This window comes from Agrilus planipennis, unplaced genomic scaffold (assembly GCF_000699045.2).
Source record: "Agrilus planipennis isolate EAB-ADULT unplaced genomic scaffold, Apla_2.0 scaffold137, whole genome shotgun sequence".
Classification (NCBI taxonomy): domain Eukaryota; kingdom Metazoa; phylum Arthropoda; class Insecta; order Coleoptera; family Buprestidae; genus Agrilus; species Agrilus planipennis.
Genome location: NW_020439008.1, coordinates 58622 through 77702, shown reverse-complemented (window position 1 = coordinate 77702; position 19081 = coordinate 58622). Strand labels below are relative to the sequence as shown.

At 33.3% G+C, this 19081-nt stretch overlaps 1 protein-coding gene across 1 annotated transcript in view; it reads right to left on the bottom strand.

Moving 5' to 3' along the window:
- LOC108735106 overlaps window positions 1-8632 on the bottom strand; it is an 80738-nt gene extending 72106 nt beyond the window's left edge. Inside the window, exon 1 of the mRNA XM_018466933.1 lies at window positions 8190-8632. Within this exon, the coding sequence (XP_018322435.1) occupies window positions 8190-8247 (58 nt within the window). The 5' untranslated portion in view covers window positions 8248-8632. The remainder of the gene's footprint in view (window positions 1-8189) is intronic.
- Window positions 8633-19081: the final 10449 nt, after the last annotated feature.

Genomic DNA, 19081 nt, shown 5'->3' with positions numbered 1-19081 from the left:
ATAATATAAAAATAAAATTGTGAATTTGATGTTAAAAAGTGTATAAGTAAGAAAGATAGGAGATCCAACGCATGAATGGTGGTAATCCAGAAAATTTGGAAATTTTTCAAGGATGCAAAAAGTAGTGGTAAAAAAGTGTAAGGTTGTGGTTGTGTTGATTTAGGCAGTCGCATGTGTGCCTACTGATGACTAATATTAGGCTGAAGTTAAACTACGGTTGGAGTCAGAAAAAGGAAATTGTTGGCTTCGAGGGTGAGGCAACTAAAACAATTTGGCAACAGAGAAATTCGAACTTAATGGACTGTCAGTCAAAGTTAAACTATTAGTGATTCAAAAGTTCACCGTTTTCGAGAAAACCGTATTTGAAACTACAAGTATTTGTTAGATTAGATTAAGTGTTATTGACCATGTTTATGTTACATGCTGACATGCAAAAATTATTGGACTAATGTTGAATTTTGTCAGTACGTCTCTTGCACTCAGTTCATGGCGACGAGCATGGTAATTTTTTTCTCCGTGTGTGTATGTAGCTAGTCGAAGTCATTGGCACGGTGATGCCGAATTCCCTTCCGCAGGTAGTTTTGGTTAAAATATAGATGTCGAATTCCCTCCCGGGTACTAGCCTAGTTTCATCCCGTTCATATTAACTCCGATAATTAAGTTAACGACTACTTACCGATTGTATTTATCGAAAATAAATATATATTTATAGTGCACTTCACACTTCAGTACTTCAATAAATTAATGATAAAATAATTTCAGAAAAAAAAACACATATCAGTTATGAAATGTTTATTTATTTAATTTTAAAATGGTTTCCCACTACCTTAACAAATTCAATGTTTGGAAATTCGTGTGCGTCTAGCTTTTTGATGCAATCATCCAGAAAAACTTTATTAGTTTTAGTTTGTCTTGTATTTGACCAATAGAAGGGTAGTCCGATAAAATTATTATTGTTATTGTGGTGTCTATAATATATGAATAATATTAAGATTAATATGTGATGACATACGGGAAATTTTAACCCTAATTAAAAACAGGTATATGGGAGGGAACTAGGCATTATTCCATTGGCAATAGGTGAATGTGTCATAACGCTTTACTTCTTTGTGTGAGGTTTCAAGAAATAAGACGTGTATCAAAAGCTAGTGATCTGCAAGATTATGATCGCTGCAATTGAAATAAACAAATTGCCGGACATTTTTTTGCGATTCAGATATAATTTTGATAGATACTTCGGATCCTATCTTTCAGTACGGGGTTCTGTTTCCGAACAATTGTTGTAGTGATGTGCAACAGTTTTGTATCAATTACAGCTGTGACTGGCTTTTATATTATTAATCTGGGAATTAGCAGTCAATAAAACCTAATGCAATGAAATAATCAAATTGTTCGTTTTCTCAGAAATGAATAGTTATTGCAGTGTAATAATAAAACTTTTATAACTTTAGTTCATTTGTATTTGCATTTTATTTTGTCAATATTATTTTTAAGTTATTCATAGTCATGCTCGGTCACTAGAGTCATTTTACAACCATGCCAGTTTGTAACTTTCTACTGGTATTTCCAAATTTGAAGGTAGGCTTGCCGGCAACATCCTGTACATGGACCAGTTCCTTTATGTTCAATGTACATGGATATTATATTATTAGTAAATAAGAGACCGATCTATGTATTTCAATTGCATTTTCAGTAACCAAAAACAGTCATTAAGAAGCTTTCACAACATTTAACATTATTCATCTTACTATACATATTCATTACAGAAGTCGCTGTCTTAGATATTCATATTATTCGGTCAATTTTATCTCTTTTTATTTAGTTGGTTTTTAGTTCGTCATAAGGTTCCATGGTNCCTACCGTATGTAACTGCTAAATTGGTTTTAATAATGATTTATATTTACAATTAATTAAACATATCTTCAAAGACCAACCCCATCCCATTTCAGTTGTCTCACTATAAAATTCTTCAAAAATGTAAATAATATTACCTTAATTTAAAGTAATTTTATTAACACTTGTAGCATCTCTCTATCAAAGTAAAAACCTATTAAGTGAAAAACTAATAACTAGTAAAATGAGAACAAACAAAAAAGGACATAATAGTAATAAAAACCAGTATGTGCATCGCTTTTGATTTTTTTATTGACAGATCTGTATTTTTTTTTGGTATAACAGATTTAGCTTTTACTGTTTTTTGGTGGTATTGAAAAAACTAAAGTAGTCCAGATATGAAATCAATAAAAATCTAATCGAAATCAATAGAAATCTAATCGAATCATACAAAATTGTATTTAAAAAATCGTTTATTCAGTCTTGGAGACACTTTGATAACTGAATTATATCTGACGGATATTAATAAATCACTACTGAGAACCACTTTTAACAGCATTTATTTAATTCAAACGAAACAATTCTAATAAAAAAATGTTAATTATGTCATCCTTGTACTAACAAATCCGGTTCAAACAACAAAAAAAAACAGATATCCGTTAGGAATACATATAATGGGTAAGTACCACTATACTCATGTTCTGTTACACATGTCTTGCAGTTTATAACTGGTTTACAAAAAATGCTTGTTAACAGCAAACGCCAAATTATACCTAAAAATATTACAAACATAACGGAGCTATTACATATACTTGAAATAAAAAAATAGTTCCATTGTTAAAATTACGAGGAAGTTGTACAAATATCTTTTAATCTACAGAATATTTAACAATAAAAAAAACCGTTAGTCAAGAGTTTTTAGATTTAATTAACATTTCTTTTAATGCAATAATTTTACATATACTAGATATTTCCCTATTTACTTCCAACTTCTTTTTTTTTTTAGGTGTTACTTGTAATTTATTTGCGTATTGTTCAATTTTATTAGTTATGTTTAATGTAAATTTTTTACTGTTGTTTCATGATGTATATATATATAGATATAGAGGAAACATTTTAAGGAGGGTGTTTCTTTTACGGATACTAAATCTTCTTTTTTTTTCTCGGTGTAGCACCTAACTGGACGTTTTCTCGTTGTCTCAACAATGTGTTGAAATTCCAGTGAATTTATTATACCCCCAACCAGTTATTACTACACCACAATTTCTGCTAACATATATATATGCTACAATGTCATATTACATGATTTAAGTCTGAATTCTGTTTCAAAAAAAATCAGTATAATTCTGAAATACTCTTGAAAAAGATCTAATAAGTTGAAACAGTAATATTATAGAGTTTCCCATTAAATCTTTTGAAACATTGCATGCCAATTTTTCTATAAAATATTCGCATCATCATCATAAGGTCGTCATTCCTAAGACTGGTTGGACACGTACCTACACTCTTTCCTATCTTGAGCTTAACATCGCACTAATACTAGTACAACCCACATGCTTAACTATTTACGAACAGTAATCTAATCTAGGTCTACCTCTACCCCTCCTAACTACTGTTTCTGCCTCTAATAAGTCTCTGGCTCGAATTTCTAAATTAACCGTTCGCGAGCATAGAAATGACTTGTTTTTATTTAAGGGCGACACGACGCTATGTTATCCTCTGCTTTATATCACTACTACTCCTTCCGCCCTGACTTATTTGACTTCCTAGATATCTAAAATCAGCCACTTCTTGTAATTTTTTGTCTCCTATCTTTATATTCGCCCTTTCCCTACTTTTTCTTCCCTTGCATATCGGTATTTTAGTTTTACTTTTATTTATTTTCATACAGTACTGTTTTGTTAGTATATGCCCTTGCACATCTATCCCTACAGTTGTACTGTCTTTAATGATGTTGATCGCGTCTTCGATGTATAGATTAAAAAGTAGCAGTGACAGTGTGCATCCCTGTCTGACTCCCTTCCTAATATTTACTTCTCTACGTTCTCTAAAATGTTCGCGTCACGTGAATACAAAAAGAAAAACAGAAGAAATTTAAAGAACCTTACGTATGAGGCAACCAAGCAGATTACATATGCATAAGTATTACTGATTATAAGACAAAAGATTAAAAACTCGCCTTCCTTGACGACACATATACAATTACTACAAACAATGAATTACAGAAGAATGTAAAATAATGAGACAATGCCAGTGTAGTAGATTTAATGGTTATTGTAGAGACAATTAATTTCATGGGAATACTCCGAATAAATATGAAAAACGACGTGCAAGTTGCAGAGTCTTTAAATTACATTAATTGCTAACGACCATTTTATTTATTTATTTTTTAATGGTTTACGGTAAATTCATATGTCTCATTTATGTAATTCATGTACCTAAATGCATTAGGTTTTTACAGATTGGGTTATACGTGATTTATTAATTTGAAGACGCGTGAATACAATAACTTTATGATTTTTTTAAATAATTCTTCTAATAATTCAAATAGTTATAAAATATAAAAACCGTCTATAAATGTAGCAATCCTAGTTGAAGCCACGTTGGAATATGTTATAAAGGGGGTAGTATTATTTACGAATAACTTATTTTATGTAATTATCATTCGAAAAAGTGTTGCAATTATTGAGTTATTAATTAAGCAAAAGAATGTTGTAGTAATTAATGATAAGCGTATGAATTTGAGTTTTACAGATATACCATTTAATAAATGGATGTAACCATAAACAAAATAGGGTGTTTTTAATGTGCTTATAATATATCCAAACACAATTGAAGAGTTTTTTTTNAACCCGCTGTTCCTAGACAACTTGACGATGAGTCCCAAAATTGATAATAAAGCTGATTGCGAAAGACAACTATCTGATCTTAGAAGTTAAATGATGCAATATTAATGCAACGATCTTGAATATTAAATAATGTGAGATTATCATACAAAGAAGAATCCATAAATGGATGTAACCATAAACAAAATAGGGTGTTTTTAATGTGCTTATAATATATCCAAACACAATTGAAGAGTTTTTTTTTGTTTGTTAAGTTTTCATGAACAATTTTATAAGAAATTTAAGTAAATTCTTCAGTATGACATGTGCTGTATAAGATTATTAGAAAATAGTGATGAATTCAAATATGGAAAAATACAGTAATGATTTTCATAAGAAAAAGTGAAGTTAACGTTTTACTCTGAAACAACTAGATAATAAGAAAATAAAAACTGCACAATTATTTAAATGGACATAAAATAAAGAAAATTTAATTAGAAATGATTCAGATCTATAATTCGAAAAACAGTTTCGTTTGCGTTTGTTTTGTCAACTACATTTTCTATAACTACTGGTCCAATAAGAATTCATCCATATTTGATGAGAAATATTAGTGTCTGAGTGTATAACGTCTGCACTACTTTCACTAATTAGCTGGCTGTCTACTACCATTAACAAAACAGCCATTTCAACCACGTCTACTGAAACACCTGGCTTATGTATGCATAATTTGTAAGAACAATTTTCAGAAAACATTTTTAAAATATGTAAATTACAGTTGTCAAATTAAAATCAAGGCATACGTCTCTTGATTGCTATTCAAGCATTCAAGGTGTAGTTAGCTATTTTGTTTTTTGCTGTAAATTCTAAGCTAGGAAGCTGTTGTTTACAAGCTGTATAACCACTATACTTTCAATCAAATTGTCTTCCATGACTTCACGCAAATGTTGCTTTTCTAAATTTTTTTATGAATAAGTATAACGCTTCTAATAATGTCTCTCAAAATAATTATAAGTACTATGACAAGTAGGTATATAAAGCAGAGGATAGCGCAGGGTCGTGTCGCCTTCAATAAAAAGAAGTCACTTTTATGCTCGCGAACGATTAATTTAGAAATTCGAAAAGGGTTGTTAAAGGTGTATGTTTCGAGCGCGGCGCTGAACGGATGCGAAACATGGACTGTGGGCGCGGCAGAAAAGAAAAGGTTAGAAGTATTCGAAATGTGGTGTTACAACAAGCGGCAACTTTCTATTGGTGGAGTTCACACAATTATAACGAAATTAAGAAATTGAGGAAAAAATTGTGGATTTTTTAATTGTAATTGCACAAATGTCACCACATGATGTTTTAATTGATTATTTATTTTTTATTTTAATTCTTCAACGTTTGTATATAATTGTTAATTTAAGTTTATTTATTCTTTTATTTAGACAAAGATTGAATTAGTTCGGTTGATCAATGAATATGGATCGTTATAAAGAAAAGCTACTCCGTCTGCTTTAGTTTCAAAATAGAAGACGAAAGCGAGAATGTTTTGGCAAAGACATGCAGTACTTTAATGTTTAATGTAAGTAACATAAAAAAGATATAAAATTTAAATCTGTGGTATTATGATATGTCAAAGGAACTGAAATACATAACGTGTGTAAAACTTAAATAAATGTAGGGATGTATGCATATTTAGATTCTACTCTCTGTCTAAATCCTTTTTCCACAAATTTAGACCAATCACCCATGTCTAACTAATCAAATCAACAAAGAGAAAAGTAGCAAGACTTACTACCAAGACAAAAATTAATCTTAAGCAAGACAAGACCAGAAGTTAACAAGCAACACAAGCTATTTTGCTTGGTGTATAAGTATGGGTGTAAGCTGACCTGTTATCAGAATATTTATAATTAGCTTAGGGGAGAAGAGTTTTCTTTTCTCCCTTTAATATGATTCAACCAGAGATTGGAGATCTATACGGTTACAAAATTTTCGTGATAGCTTTTCATTTTTCTGGATATCTCTCGAAATTATTTTGTCGTTCAGCGTATTGTAGCGAGCACGAGTGTGTTTGTGTGCGATTGGGCACACGTGTGCGTGAACGGCTTATCGATTAGCCGAACTAGCCGCGGACGCCTTTCTTCATGTGTGCCCTATTTGTAAAAGTGTGTGTCGTAAACAATTAAACAGTTCAAAGAAAAAATAAATTATCCGGATATTTGCAGAAGGTTCCAGAAAGTAAACAAAAGAGTATTTAAAGAGACGATCGCCGAGGGAAGAATAAATAAATTGACCGTTGCAGAAGTGAATCACGTTATTCAGTACCTAATACCTATGTTACCAATTCACACACAGGACCGGCTTCGAATTGGAAATTGTGATTTTTTCCCTCGGCAGTTATTTCTGATACACCTTGTATACATACTCTTTTTGTCTGTTTTAATGTAATATACCTCAGCCATAGTTAAACGCACAGAGGTCCCATTTTCTTAAAATACCCGGCCTCCAATAGGTTAAAAACGATCCTGAATATACACAAACTTTACTGTAAAGCTTATGATGTAGTTAATCAAGGTCTTATGGCAATAAAATTAATTAATAAAGGTATTCTTAAACCGTTAGTGATATGGTTTACCTATCCGGTGGAGTATTCTCATACAAGAGTAATAAATTGTTAATCTGAATGTAAAATGCAATCATTTGGAATACCTCAGTACTCGCACTTGTTACTTAGGGTCACTGCTTTTAATTCTCTTTATGAATGAACATTACTTCTGTATTTGAACCCGCTGTTCCTAGACAACTTGACGATGAGTCCCAAAATTGATAATAAAGCTGATTGCGAAAGACAACTATCTGATCTTAGAAGTTAAATGATGCAATATTAATGCAACGATCTTGAATATTAAATAATGTGAGATTATCATACAAAGAAGAATCCATTTAATATTGAATACCATTATAAAATTAACGAAGAAGAAGTCATTCGAGTTGAATCATTTAAGGATCTTGGAAAGAAAATTGGCATTTTATAATCACATCAATTATTAAGGATAACAGGATGTAGGCATTTGTGGGGAGGAGTACCAATTATTTAAAAAGGACAATGTCTGTTATATTACATCTTCTTCGCTCGCTCAGTTCGTAGACCAAATGTTAAAAATTCGGCGAAAGTTTTAGACAAATACTACAGAGAGCTTTTAGATTCATAAGGAAGATGGTACGTAATTCAATGTCTATGTTGAATATAAGAACATATCCTTTTTGCCTTCCACTGGATGCATAAAAGTATGGAAGAAGATGCCCCAGTAACAGACTTGATATATTAGCGGGTAATAAGTTTGGATATTTTAGAAAGGAGTATATTTAAAAGTATAGTTTCACTCTAGATACAGTGAAAAACATTACCTTTTAGAACTCATAAATAAATGTTCGTTATGTCTCTAATATCACACTTTATTGATTATATGAAATATTGTTTGTTTAAATAATTAGGAATAACACGCATATACATTAAAATATTTAAATAAAAATTGTTCTTACCATCAGAGTCTGATTTTATGGCACCTATTACACTAACAAATAGGAAAACTAAAAACATTTTGCTCCGATAACGCGTCGCACTATGATACTATGATATAAAAAAATTTACTTCGCCGATGTCGTGACGCTTTAAGACGTTTAAAAACGATGTCCAGAGTTCATAATGTTCTTTTACGGTAGTTGGACAACAGAAACTAGTGCATTAATCGCAGGTATACAATAAAATGCACACGCGACGTAAAAGTAACCTACTATTATCGTTATTATCACAGAAAGCTTTGGAAACGGATGCGCGCTATTCAGTTGTCAGTGTCTTGAAGACGTACTGTAAGTACGTGTTGAGCTACCGGTGATGTTTGTTGTGGTTCGCGATGTTGATTACGTCAAGTGAGCTGATGCAGTCGACCTATTCACCATCAGCGGCTACGCGACCGTACAGCAACTGTTATGTGTTTGGACTGAATTTACTGATCATGTTGGTTGTGGAGGGCCTGGTGCACGACGTTTTAGCCAAGGAGGGGTCGATGCTCCTCGACAGTGACTCTTCGCAAACTTTTACCATTACGTTGTTGTTGTTATTGTTAGTTTGTCCAGCATCGGTACCGTGAGTCTTGCTGGTGATGCTCGATGTTTCAAATCTATATTGGATTGTATCAAACACAAAGTGATCATGGGCACTCTTCGTCTTCGTTGGCCTTCGTGACGAAATTAACAAGGCAATTTTACCGCTGGTTTAATAGAAATTGACACTATACGGAGGTCAATGTACTCAATTTTTTGCTAAAGAAATTATGGGCTAAAATTATGAAGAACTGCTAGAGTTTCGTTCCGTGTTATTATCTAATAGTTTCTTGTTTATTAGGAAAGAAATTACAATTTTCAAACGAGCTTGCTGCTTTAGGCATGTTTAGGAGTAATACAATACTCAGTAATTTTTGTAAAATATTGTGTTCTAAATTTAAAGGATGATCAATAAAAGGAACTTATTAAATCCAACAGAACAGTTTTCTTGCAGAACATGCCTTAGTTGTTAACTTAATGATAACGTTTTTAGATAAACGCATTACCGTGAAAGTAATTCCAATAGAAAAAACTACTAATAGGAACGTTTATTAGATGACTATACACTGCCTATACTTAGAAAAGAACCTATTAGAAAAGAAATCGTATTTACTGTAACTACATTAAAACAAGTCTGAAAAGGTTGCCTTATTGTTCAGACTGATAATAGGGCGGATAGCCTTTCATAAGATTTGTGGTAGTAATTCTCACGTTGTAGGTAACTGCGGAAATAGTACTTATATATTGCATTGGAAAAGGAGTACATCATTCAAATCACTCATCATCATAAGGTCATCAATCCTAAAACTGGTTGGACACGTACCTCCACTATTTTTTGTCCTGAGCTAATCTTCGCATTTCCCTAAAACTAGAACAGCCCACATCCTTAACTATATGCGAACAGTAATCTAATCTAGGTAAACCTCTATCCCTCCTAACTCCCGTTTCTGCCTCTAATATGTCTCTGACTAGACCTTCATAGAGTCCTCTGTTTTCCTATTATTTCTAATACCTCTTCATTTCTAACCATGTCTATCCACGGTATCCTCACCGTTCGCCTGTAACACCACATTTTTAACGCTTTTAACCTTTTCTTTTCCGCCGCACCCGCTGTCCATGTTTCGAACGCGTACTCCAAACATACACCTTTAACAACCTTTTCCGAATTTCTAAAAATCATTAAATTTTACTAAAATCCACAAAGTAGGTATATGATTGAAAGATTTAGGCTGTACTATTAATGGCAATAATACGGAACCGAGCGGCCTAGCCTAATTCTAATCGTTATATATAACAGCTTTAGCATTCAGGACACCATCGGTAAATATCGAGGTCCACGTTTTCGTCTGGTTTCCTCGGATCGTGTAGATAAATGCTGGGGCAATAATATTTCAGAACCACTCTTCTTTGGTCTTCAGCATTTTTAACTATTTTAGGTCACCAAACCTTTGTGCGTAATTTAGCTTTATATTCGCTATTCCCAGAATCTAAAACGAATTCATTGTTATTTTCGATGCATTAGCTATGCATTGTAATCATGATGCAATTGGCCGTGTATATTCTATAATTTGGTTGACGTGATAATCATTATCGAAAGAATTACAATTTAGATCCTACACAATCGTGAGAATCAGTCGACTATGGTACTTCCCAACTTTATAAATAACTTTATAGTCCCAGGCCTGTGATCGCTCAATATGAAAGCAAGGTTTTGATCGTTCCCTAAAAAATAACTTCTAGGGGTTTGTATCTGGATCAGTTCAAATTCATTTTTCTCGTATAACATGTAAAAATTCTTGACAGTCCAAATCGATGTCAGAGCTTCTTTTCAGATTTGGCAGTAACATTTTTTTTAACATCCAATAAATTTTTTTTCTCGCAACACACGGTCCACTTGATTCATATTTACTGAGAACCGCACCCAAACCTACCGAGTTCCCGTCAGCAATTACCTGTGCTCTGTCATTTGGATCATAAAAACCTAGGGTACAAATGTTGCTAAAACAATCTTTTGTTTATTATTCCTCCAAAAGTTTAGTAATATTAGCTTGTTTGTGAAGCTTTTGCCTAAGAAGTTGCCGTAGAGATTAAAAATGCATTTCTCTACAAAGTTAACAAGATCAAGAAAACTTTGTTCAGAGACCGTTCTTCTTGACGCAGGTCGTAAAGTTCCTGAATAGAGTTTTAGAGAATGTTTTGCAAATTTACAAGGCGGCGTTATATTTATTTGGTAGTAGACTCTTCGAGAATGTCTAGATGCATCGGTTATATGGTTAAATTAGTTTATAGAGGTACCGGTTCAGGAAGGATTCAGTTATGCATGTGAACAGACTATGGTCAGCAGATTAGCCCACGCAGTTCACCCAGTATGGGATATATTATCAAGAGACTTTTGCTCCTGTGGTGAGATTTGACTCTGTGACCACACTATTAGCTATTGTAGCTGAACTAAATCCATACATTTGACAGTTTGACGCTAAACTAGTCTTCGTGCATGGAAATAATGAAGAAGAAATTTTTATAGAATAGCCGTATGGTTATGCGAAAGATGAAAAAGCTTGCCTTCACTTAAGAGTTTTTATGAACTGAAGCGAATCGTAAATTTCTTAAAAAATCTCAGATGTAATCAACCTAACTCTGGTAGATGCACAGGCATTTTATAATATTACCAGTCATAATGAAAATAGAATCTTTATTTTTTTTTGATGTATGATGGCTAAATTTGTGGAACGAGCAAAGCAAGCATGGAGGCAGTATTGTTAACTCTGTATGATGAATTCGAAACAACCTATTCAGTTGCTCAATGCTCTGTTGGCTCGTAAATTGAACAGAATCTCTCTGAGAAACAGCTGCGTGCTCATCAAACGGTTTATACACTTAAAATTTTTAAACGCTTTAATCGTGAGTGTTCTAATGCAGTAGCCATTTCAGTAAATCTTGAAACAAAACAACAAACAAAATTTTCTAGAACAAATTATTCTGTACGCGATACGCAAGTGTTCCCTTACCGAGAAGCTATTGACTTCTTATTGCACTTAATGATAGACTCACACCGATATCGCCTTCATAATCTACCATATTGAGTAGTTTTATGGAAATAATTTTAAAGATTTGTTTAAATGTCTGGTGAGTACTGCAACATAAATAGGAGATAGTCAAGAGGTGTTTTTTGGAATTGAACTCACTTGTACTTTCAACTGCCTTTTTCTCGAAAACGATGAACTTTCGCGCATACAAATATTTTTATAATTTCATGTTTTATAGTGTTCTATCATTTCCTTCCAGCTCGGAATTTATATCTGTTACACCTTGTATGTCCTCATCATTTTTAGTAATTCAATCTTATGTGTCTAGACAATGGCAGTTGTTTCTGTTCTATTTTTTCAAACTACATTGCATATTGTTTCGTTTGCTAGCTTGTTCTAAAATATTGTAATATTCGTGGGTTTAACAAAATCAACTTCTAAGACTGATAACGACAAAACTATTTATTTACACTAATTATTAAAGAACTTAAAAACATTATTAAATTATTACTAAACTTAGGTTCTGAATTATTCTATTTATTTACACTACTGTCGCTATATCACTATTCACTGCGCTATTTATTTCAATGCTATCACTGTCAATTTATTTCCAGATTCAATTCTGCAACGGTCAATTTATTTCTACCTCCTTTCTCGGCGATCATCTCTTCCTTTAAATACTCTTTTGTTTACTTTCTGGAACCTTCTGGAAACATCCGGATAGTTTATTTTTTCTTTGAACTGTTTAACTGCCTTCCCAGAACGCAGGTACGACACACACATTTACAAAAACGGCCCACATGAAGAAAGGCGCCCGCGGCTAGTCGGCGAATCGATAAGCCGTTCACGCACACGTGTGCCCGATTGCACACATACACACTCATGCTCGATACAAAATTATTCCTGTGGCATTTGGTTTATTCTTTTTTCATCTTTTTCGAATATATCTATTACATATACATATTTAATATTTCGTTTCAAATTACTGGATTTAACTGTTCAATCACGTTTCATTCCCATATTTTTCACGTTTTTGTATCTCGCCTGTCTGATGCTACTGTGACTTCCAAATATTTATAATTATTTTAATGCTGAATAGTTCGCATTACGGTCTCCAAATCCTTTCGTTGCTGTTACCATGTAGTTTGTTACAAGTGCATAATATTCGAGAACATAACCCATTGTCATGGATTAAAATATTAATGACAAAACCAAAACTACTCTATACACAACTGTTGTCCAATGTAGTACTTTTTTTACAGGTTTAAAACATGGGACCTAAACAATAGAGTTGTAAAAATCGTCTACCTCTTGAAATAGATTTCTGGTGAAGAAATGCCAGAAAAAAACTTGAGCATCGAAATGGGACGGTTTGTTTAAATGTCTGGTAGGTACTGTAATATAAACAGGAGATAGTCAAGAGGTGCTTTTCGTAAAGAGTTACTGTGAATTCTATACTTTTAACAAATTTTCTGGCACATTATTTGAAATTCTATTCACGCTTTTACTCATCAAAAAAGATCTTTATTTAATAGCACATATTTCTTAAAGGGCCATCTTTTAGTTTTCATTGGGTACGTCATTGCTTATTTTCACATAAAAAGGCAGTAGTATAATGTTAATTAACACTTATCTGCTTAATTTTCGATAATAGTAGCTCTAGTAGTTGATAATAATAATAGTGTTTAAATAATGAAAGTATCATTAGAGATTTTGAAAGACATGATATTATCCAGACATCTGGCTAATGTTACCAATACCAGCCTTTCTCTAATAATTATTTTTTGCGTTATGTATAATAGATTTTGTGTAAAGAGAGCAATATCGCAATCTGTTATTCCTTAATGTAATTGAAATAATAACAAACATTCTGCTACAGTACGTCCACATTAAAGCATAACGTCTGAAGAACCATTAACAACTGTTAACAACATATATATCAAATGGTAATAATGAACAACAACAACAATAAGTGCCACTGTTAAAAACAACATAAATGTATACGAGAATTAAAATTCTGAGTATAGTAATTTGAAATTACAATACAATTTTAGGGAATTTGAGTTGTGTTTTTGTAAATATAAAATACGTATTGTAATTTTGCTAATTATGTTGTACTTTGAAACAAGAAGTATGGTAAATTTATTAGGTAAATAGGTACATGTATGTGCTCTGCATATAATACCTATATATAATCGTTAAGAAAGTTACAAACATTAACTAATAGTGCTAATTTAATTTATTTTCCAATTATCTATGTACATATATATTTATAAAATATTCCCATTAAAAATCTGCAAGACAACAGGATAGATTTTTTTGATAAAATTACAACAAACAAACTTAAATATGTTTCCCTACCGATAATAATCATTGTAAAAATTAAAAAATACCACAAATGGCGCGGTAAACGCCATCTGTAGTACGATGCTACATTTTAGGATTACGTATGCTCCAACAAGGTCCATTTAAATATATGGATATCTACTTGCTGAAACGAATCCCGGCGTAGCTAACCTCAACGTGATAGGCACGTTACCATAATCGAATAAAATAATTCGAAGTGGTCTGTATTCTGTCGAAACTGCCAGACGCGGATCGCGATTTCGATCTTTTTGGATCTCATCAGCGCGTCGCAGACAGCTCCGACAGAACACAGACCAACTTTTACCTGCTGTCTTAACAGCGCGTTTTAGAAAATACCACAAATGGCGCGGTAAACGCCATCTGTAGTACGATGCTACATTTTAGGATTACGTATGCTCCAACAAGGCCCATTTAAATATATGGATATCTACTTGCTGAAACGAATCTCAGCGTAGCTAACCTCAACGTGATAGGCACGTTACCATAATCGAATAAAATAATTGGAAGTGGTCTGTATAAAGATCGAAATCGCGATCCGCGTCTGGCAGTTTCAACAGAATACAGACCACCTCGAATTATTTTATTCGATTATGGTAACGTGCCTATCACGTTGAGGTTAGCTACGCTGAGATTCGTTTCAGCTAGTAGATATCCATATATTTAAATGGGCCTTGTTGGAGCATACGTAATCTTCTTAGATATTTGCTTTAAATTTTCCAATATTTTGTTCTTGTTACCTACTTATTACTGACGAATTTGGGGTTGCACTTCGGGACATTGGAGTAGACATTCTAAGAATTTTAGTGGCAGGTTAGGCAGAACGCTGACCAACCATAAACTTTTTATTTGCTCAATTCTATTACGTGCTTATCACGTAGGGATGAGCTACGCCGTGGATTCAGTTCAGCAAGGAGATATCCATCGTCGTAAATGGACCTTGCTGTTGTTGAATATGCTGAATTCCAGTATATGCGCACTGAACCATAAATTGCGTTAACCACGCCGTTTTTGGAACTTCACTGCTTATACGAATACAAAGAAATGTAAACCTGAGGCGCAGCTTGCTAATAAGTAACGTTACTGTACGTGTTTCTTTGTATTATTCGAATAAGAGGATTTATGTGGAACCCATTTCTCGTCAGTATTACAGCTTGTTAGTTTTTAACGTCTGTTATGTATGCAAATAGTGTGAGCAGTTGTTAATGGTACTTCTAACGTTACTTTTTAACAAAGAACGTATACTGTGACAAAATATTGTTATTCAAATTTTAATAACAAAGAATAGACAGCAATATTGGACGTTCTAATACAAAATATGTTTAATAATAGGGATGCACATAAAAGAGACTAATAATATTAATAATTCTACTGGTAGTATTGGCCAGATGTGTCTTTGAACAACTCAAATAGTGTATTCGATATTTAAACATCTAATTAAATAAGCAGCAACTGGTGTTTAAAAATTATTAATGACTCGAGCTGCCGTTATCGAAGCTTAATTAAGCACAGAAATGTTCTAATTCGCCAGCTTTATACTATTGCAATTATACAAGTGGAAGTATGCAAATGAAAATAAAGAAACAGGTAATGATTACTAGAAGATAATCCTCAAAGATGTTTAACCCAATTAATAAAGTAAAATGAATAATTTCATTGGGTAAATGCCTGAGTATACTTGGAGTAATTTATTTAGGTGTCGAGAATGGTGATCGATTTAAACGAGATGAATTATCATAAAACCTTGACATAAACTGAAGTTTGTGTCATATTTATCTTAAATCGGTCGTTTTTAAGATCGCTTTTAGAGGAGAATGCAATACAAAACTGTTTCAGTGATGATGGATGAACATGGATTAAACATTTAAAAAAAATCAATAATCTTTTTTATTAAAAACTAGCGACCCGCCCCAGCTTCGCACGAGTGCAATGCTGATACAAAATATACTGCAGAATGTCTTTATATACAAAATTCACAACTTTTTTGTCATTAGACAATACAAACCGGCCGGTACCACCGCAACCGCTATGTTCCTGCATTTTAAATCTGTAATATCGAAAATATTCATTTAAATTACATGCTGTATAGGGCAATATTGATCTATATTAAATGCACAATGTATTTAAAAGTGCTTAATTGGAAAAGGATTAATGCTGTATTGCTTAAAATCGCTTCGTAAATAAGCCATAAGTTATTGTGGGTTATCCCTAAGAGATAGACATGTACTATCGTGGACTCTTTGGTAGACCTTGTTATGTTGTACAATACTGTAGTACATTATTTTGATCTATCTCGTAGGGTTCAGCCAGCGTTGGCAATGTAAGCGCAAAAACATGTGTTTATTTTCATCACATTACAAACCCCTAAAATTATCAGTGTTTCTCTACTATATTATGCTTGTATTATACATATAAACCTTCCTCTTGAATTACTCTATCTATTTAAAAAACAGCATTAAAATCCGTTGCGTAGTTTTAAAGATCTAAGCATACATAGGGACAGACAGCGGGAACCTACTTTGTTTTGTACTATGTAATGATACGTTTAAGTAAAAATTAAAGTTTTTAAAACTTAATAAAAACTCAATAGAAATTGAGTATGTTTTAGATATTCCAAAGTTCAACTTTTGATTCGATGTAAAATCATTTATTAACAAACAAAACTTTTTATTTAAGAAAAGCTGTGGTTAAGAACCGTTTTTGTTTTGCAAATTTAAAATAAAAAGATTTGAATCTAATGCATTCGATTGCGCATAATTTTACATGAATTTAAAAGAAAAAAGCTTGTGTATTGTATGCTATTAGATTTTTTCTGTAGTATTTGCTGCTATCGTAAAGTCATCAGCAATCCATTCCAATATTTCCCCGTGCCATCCGAGCATGCTTGCAAATTCCTTTTATCGTAATGTAATGTAGAATTTAGCACTGCCGAGAACGCTTGGAGTTGGCGCTGATCGTGACAGCAAGCAGGATACCAATAGCAGAGTGTTCAGGAGGCAGATGTCTATCGCTTCCAAGGAGGCAATGGAGACGAGCAATTCTTGTAGAATGATAAGAGGAAGTACTAGCCGCATTAGAAGACGAGGTTCTTCGAAGTCATCCTTAAGTGCATCAGGATTACATTTCGAGGAGCATCGAGAAGCTGAAGCAACTACAACATTATCAGGCAGAAGAACTCGCTGTAAGAGACTAGGAACATTCTAAAGAAGCGTCTTTGTCCTTGACTCAAAATCTAGTACTACATTGTGGAATTGCACTGTTAATACTACGTACTAAACCTAACCTAAAGTTGATGCTAGGAATTGAGACTAGCCTTAGCTATATGGAAACTTCTACAGAGGCAAAGACGGATAGAAGATAATCACCCTTATCTTCTTTTCCATCAAATCTCTTTCACACTAAGTGATGTGATGTGTCGGAAAACCCTCCTCATCCCCACGACGGCGAACAATATTAGGATCTGGTTAATTAGAGCGCCACTACTATCAAAAGTACTTCAGTATTCGATACATTTCAACTCTACATCTTAAACAAAAGAAAAGCTCCAAGTCTACCCGGGTGTAGTGAGATGTAATGAAAACTTAACCTATATATGGAAGTATAAATTTGTCATTCCATTCGGCTTAAATATGATGCATACAGAGGGGTGAGCATTAAGCATGAGATTTTCTATGGTGACTCCTTAAATCCTTTGCTTTTGTCAATCTCACTTTCCGCTGGTTTTTGAACAGAGAAAAAACAACATGGGCAATTCTGTCGATCCGGATAGAGCACAATTTTTTTATATGAATGATCTGCAGGCATACGCGCTCTCCAAATAATTGCTCAAATCGATGTTAAACACTGTCCCAGAGTATAGTTCGGCGGTAGGAATGAGTGATCCATTTAAACAGAGGCCGTGCAAATGGACGTTAATTTGGCCGAAACGAGCACGATTCGTCATTTAGATAGTACAGAGACGTACAAATTCTTTGGGGTGCAACAAAGAAGTATGTTCGACTCTGTCGCAATCAAAAACGCTCTCCTCAAGCGATATCGTAAGCAAGTAAAATCTATTTGGAATCGGGGAAAAACAAAGTTAATACAGCAACATGCAGGTTGACTCCCATCCTGTCGTATTCGTTTGGTGTCTGAAGATGGGCAGTACACGAACTCCTAGTTTATGAGAGCAATGGAAATATAGAGATAGTCCATCTCAATCAAAGCTTGTACCCAAATAGCTCCAGTTAGTGAAAGCGTATATTTGGGAGGAAAATGTTGGATACTGCTTTGAATTTCTTGTTATTACCATCATTGCTAGGGTCATATACAGATCTGCATGTAAACAATATACTTACTTGAATTAATAATCTATGGTTACTCACATTTTTAGTAGCAATAATATAGTCCAATTCACACGAGAATGACGTTGTTTCATTTTAATTTTGGTCCGTTGCATATTCTTGTGAAAACTTATGGATATGAAGAAAAGGAATCATTCTTCCTTAAGGCTAGTCAGAGGGCTGGGTCGGGTCGTTTTATGTAGACGTCAACAAACCTCGAATTTGTATATATTTACGGTTGGTGCCGGAACAATAAAGCAATTTGTTTGGTGTAAAACCTTTAGAACAATTAGCTTAACTTCCCATGCTTTAAAAATCGTAACTAGAATTGTACAGAGGAGGATGGAAAAAAGGTCGGAAGAACTATTAGGGGAAGATCAATTTGTGTTTAGAAGTAACAAAGGAGGAGGCCATCCTAGCTTTACGGGTAACAATAGAGAAAACGATAGAAATAGGAAAGAGTGTATACACAGAATTTGTAGATTTAGAAAAAAGCCTTTGATAATGTTAAATGGGACCAGACCAAATATACTTAAAAATGTAGAGATGAGTTACAAAGATAGAAGAGTGACAGTTTGTATAAAGAGCAACAGGCAGTTATAGAGATGGAGCTGCAACG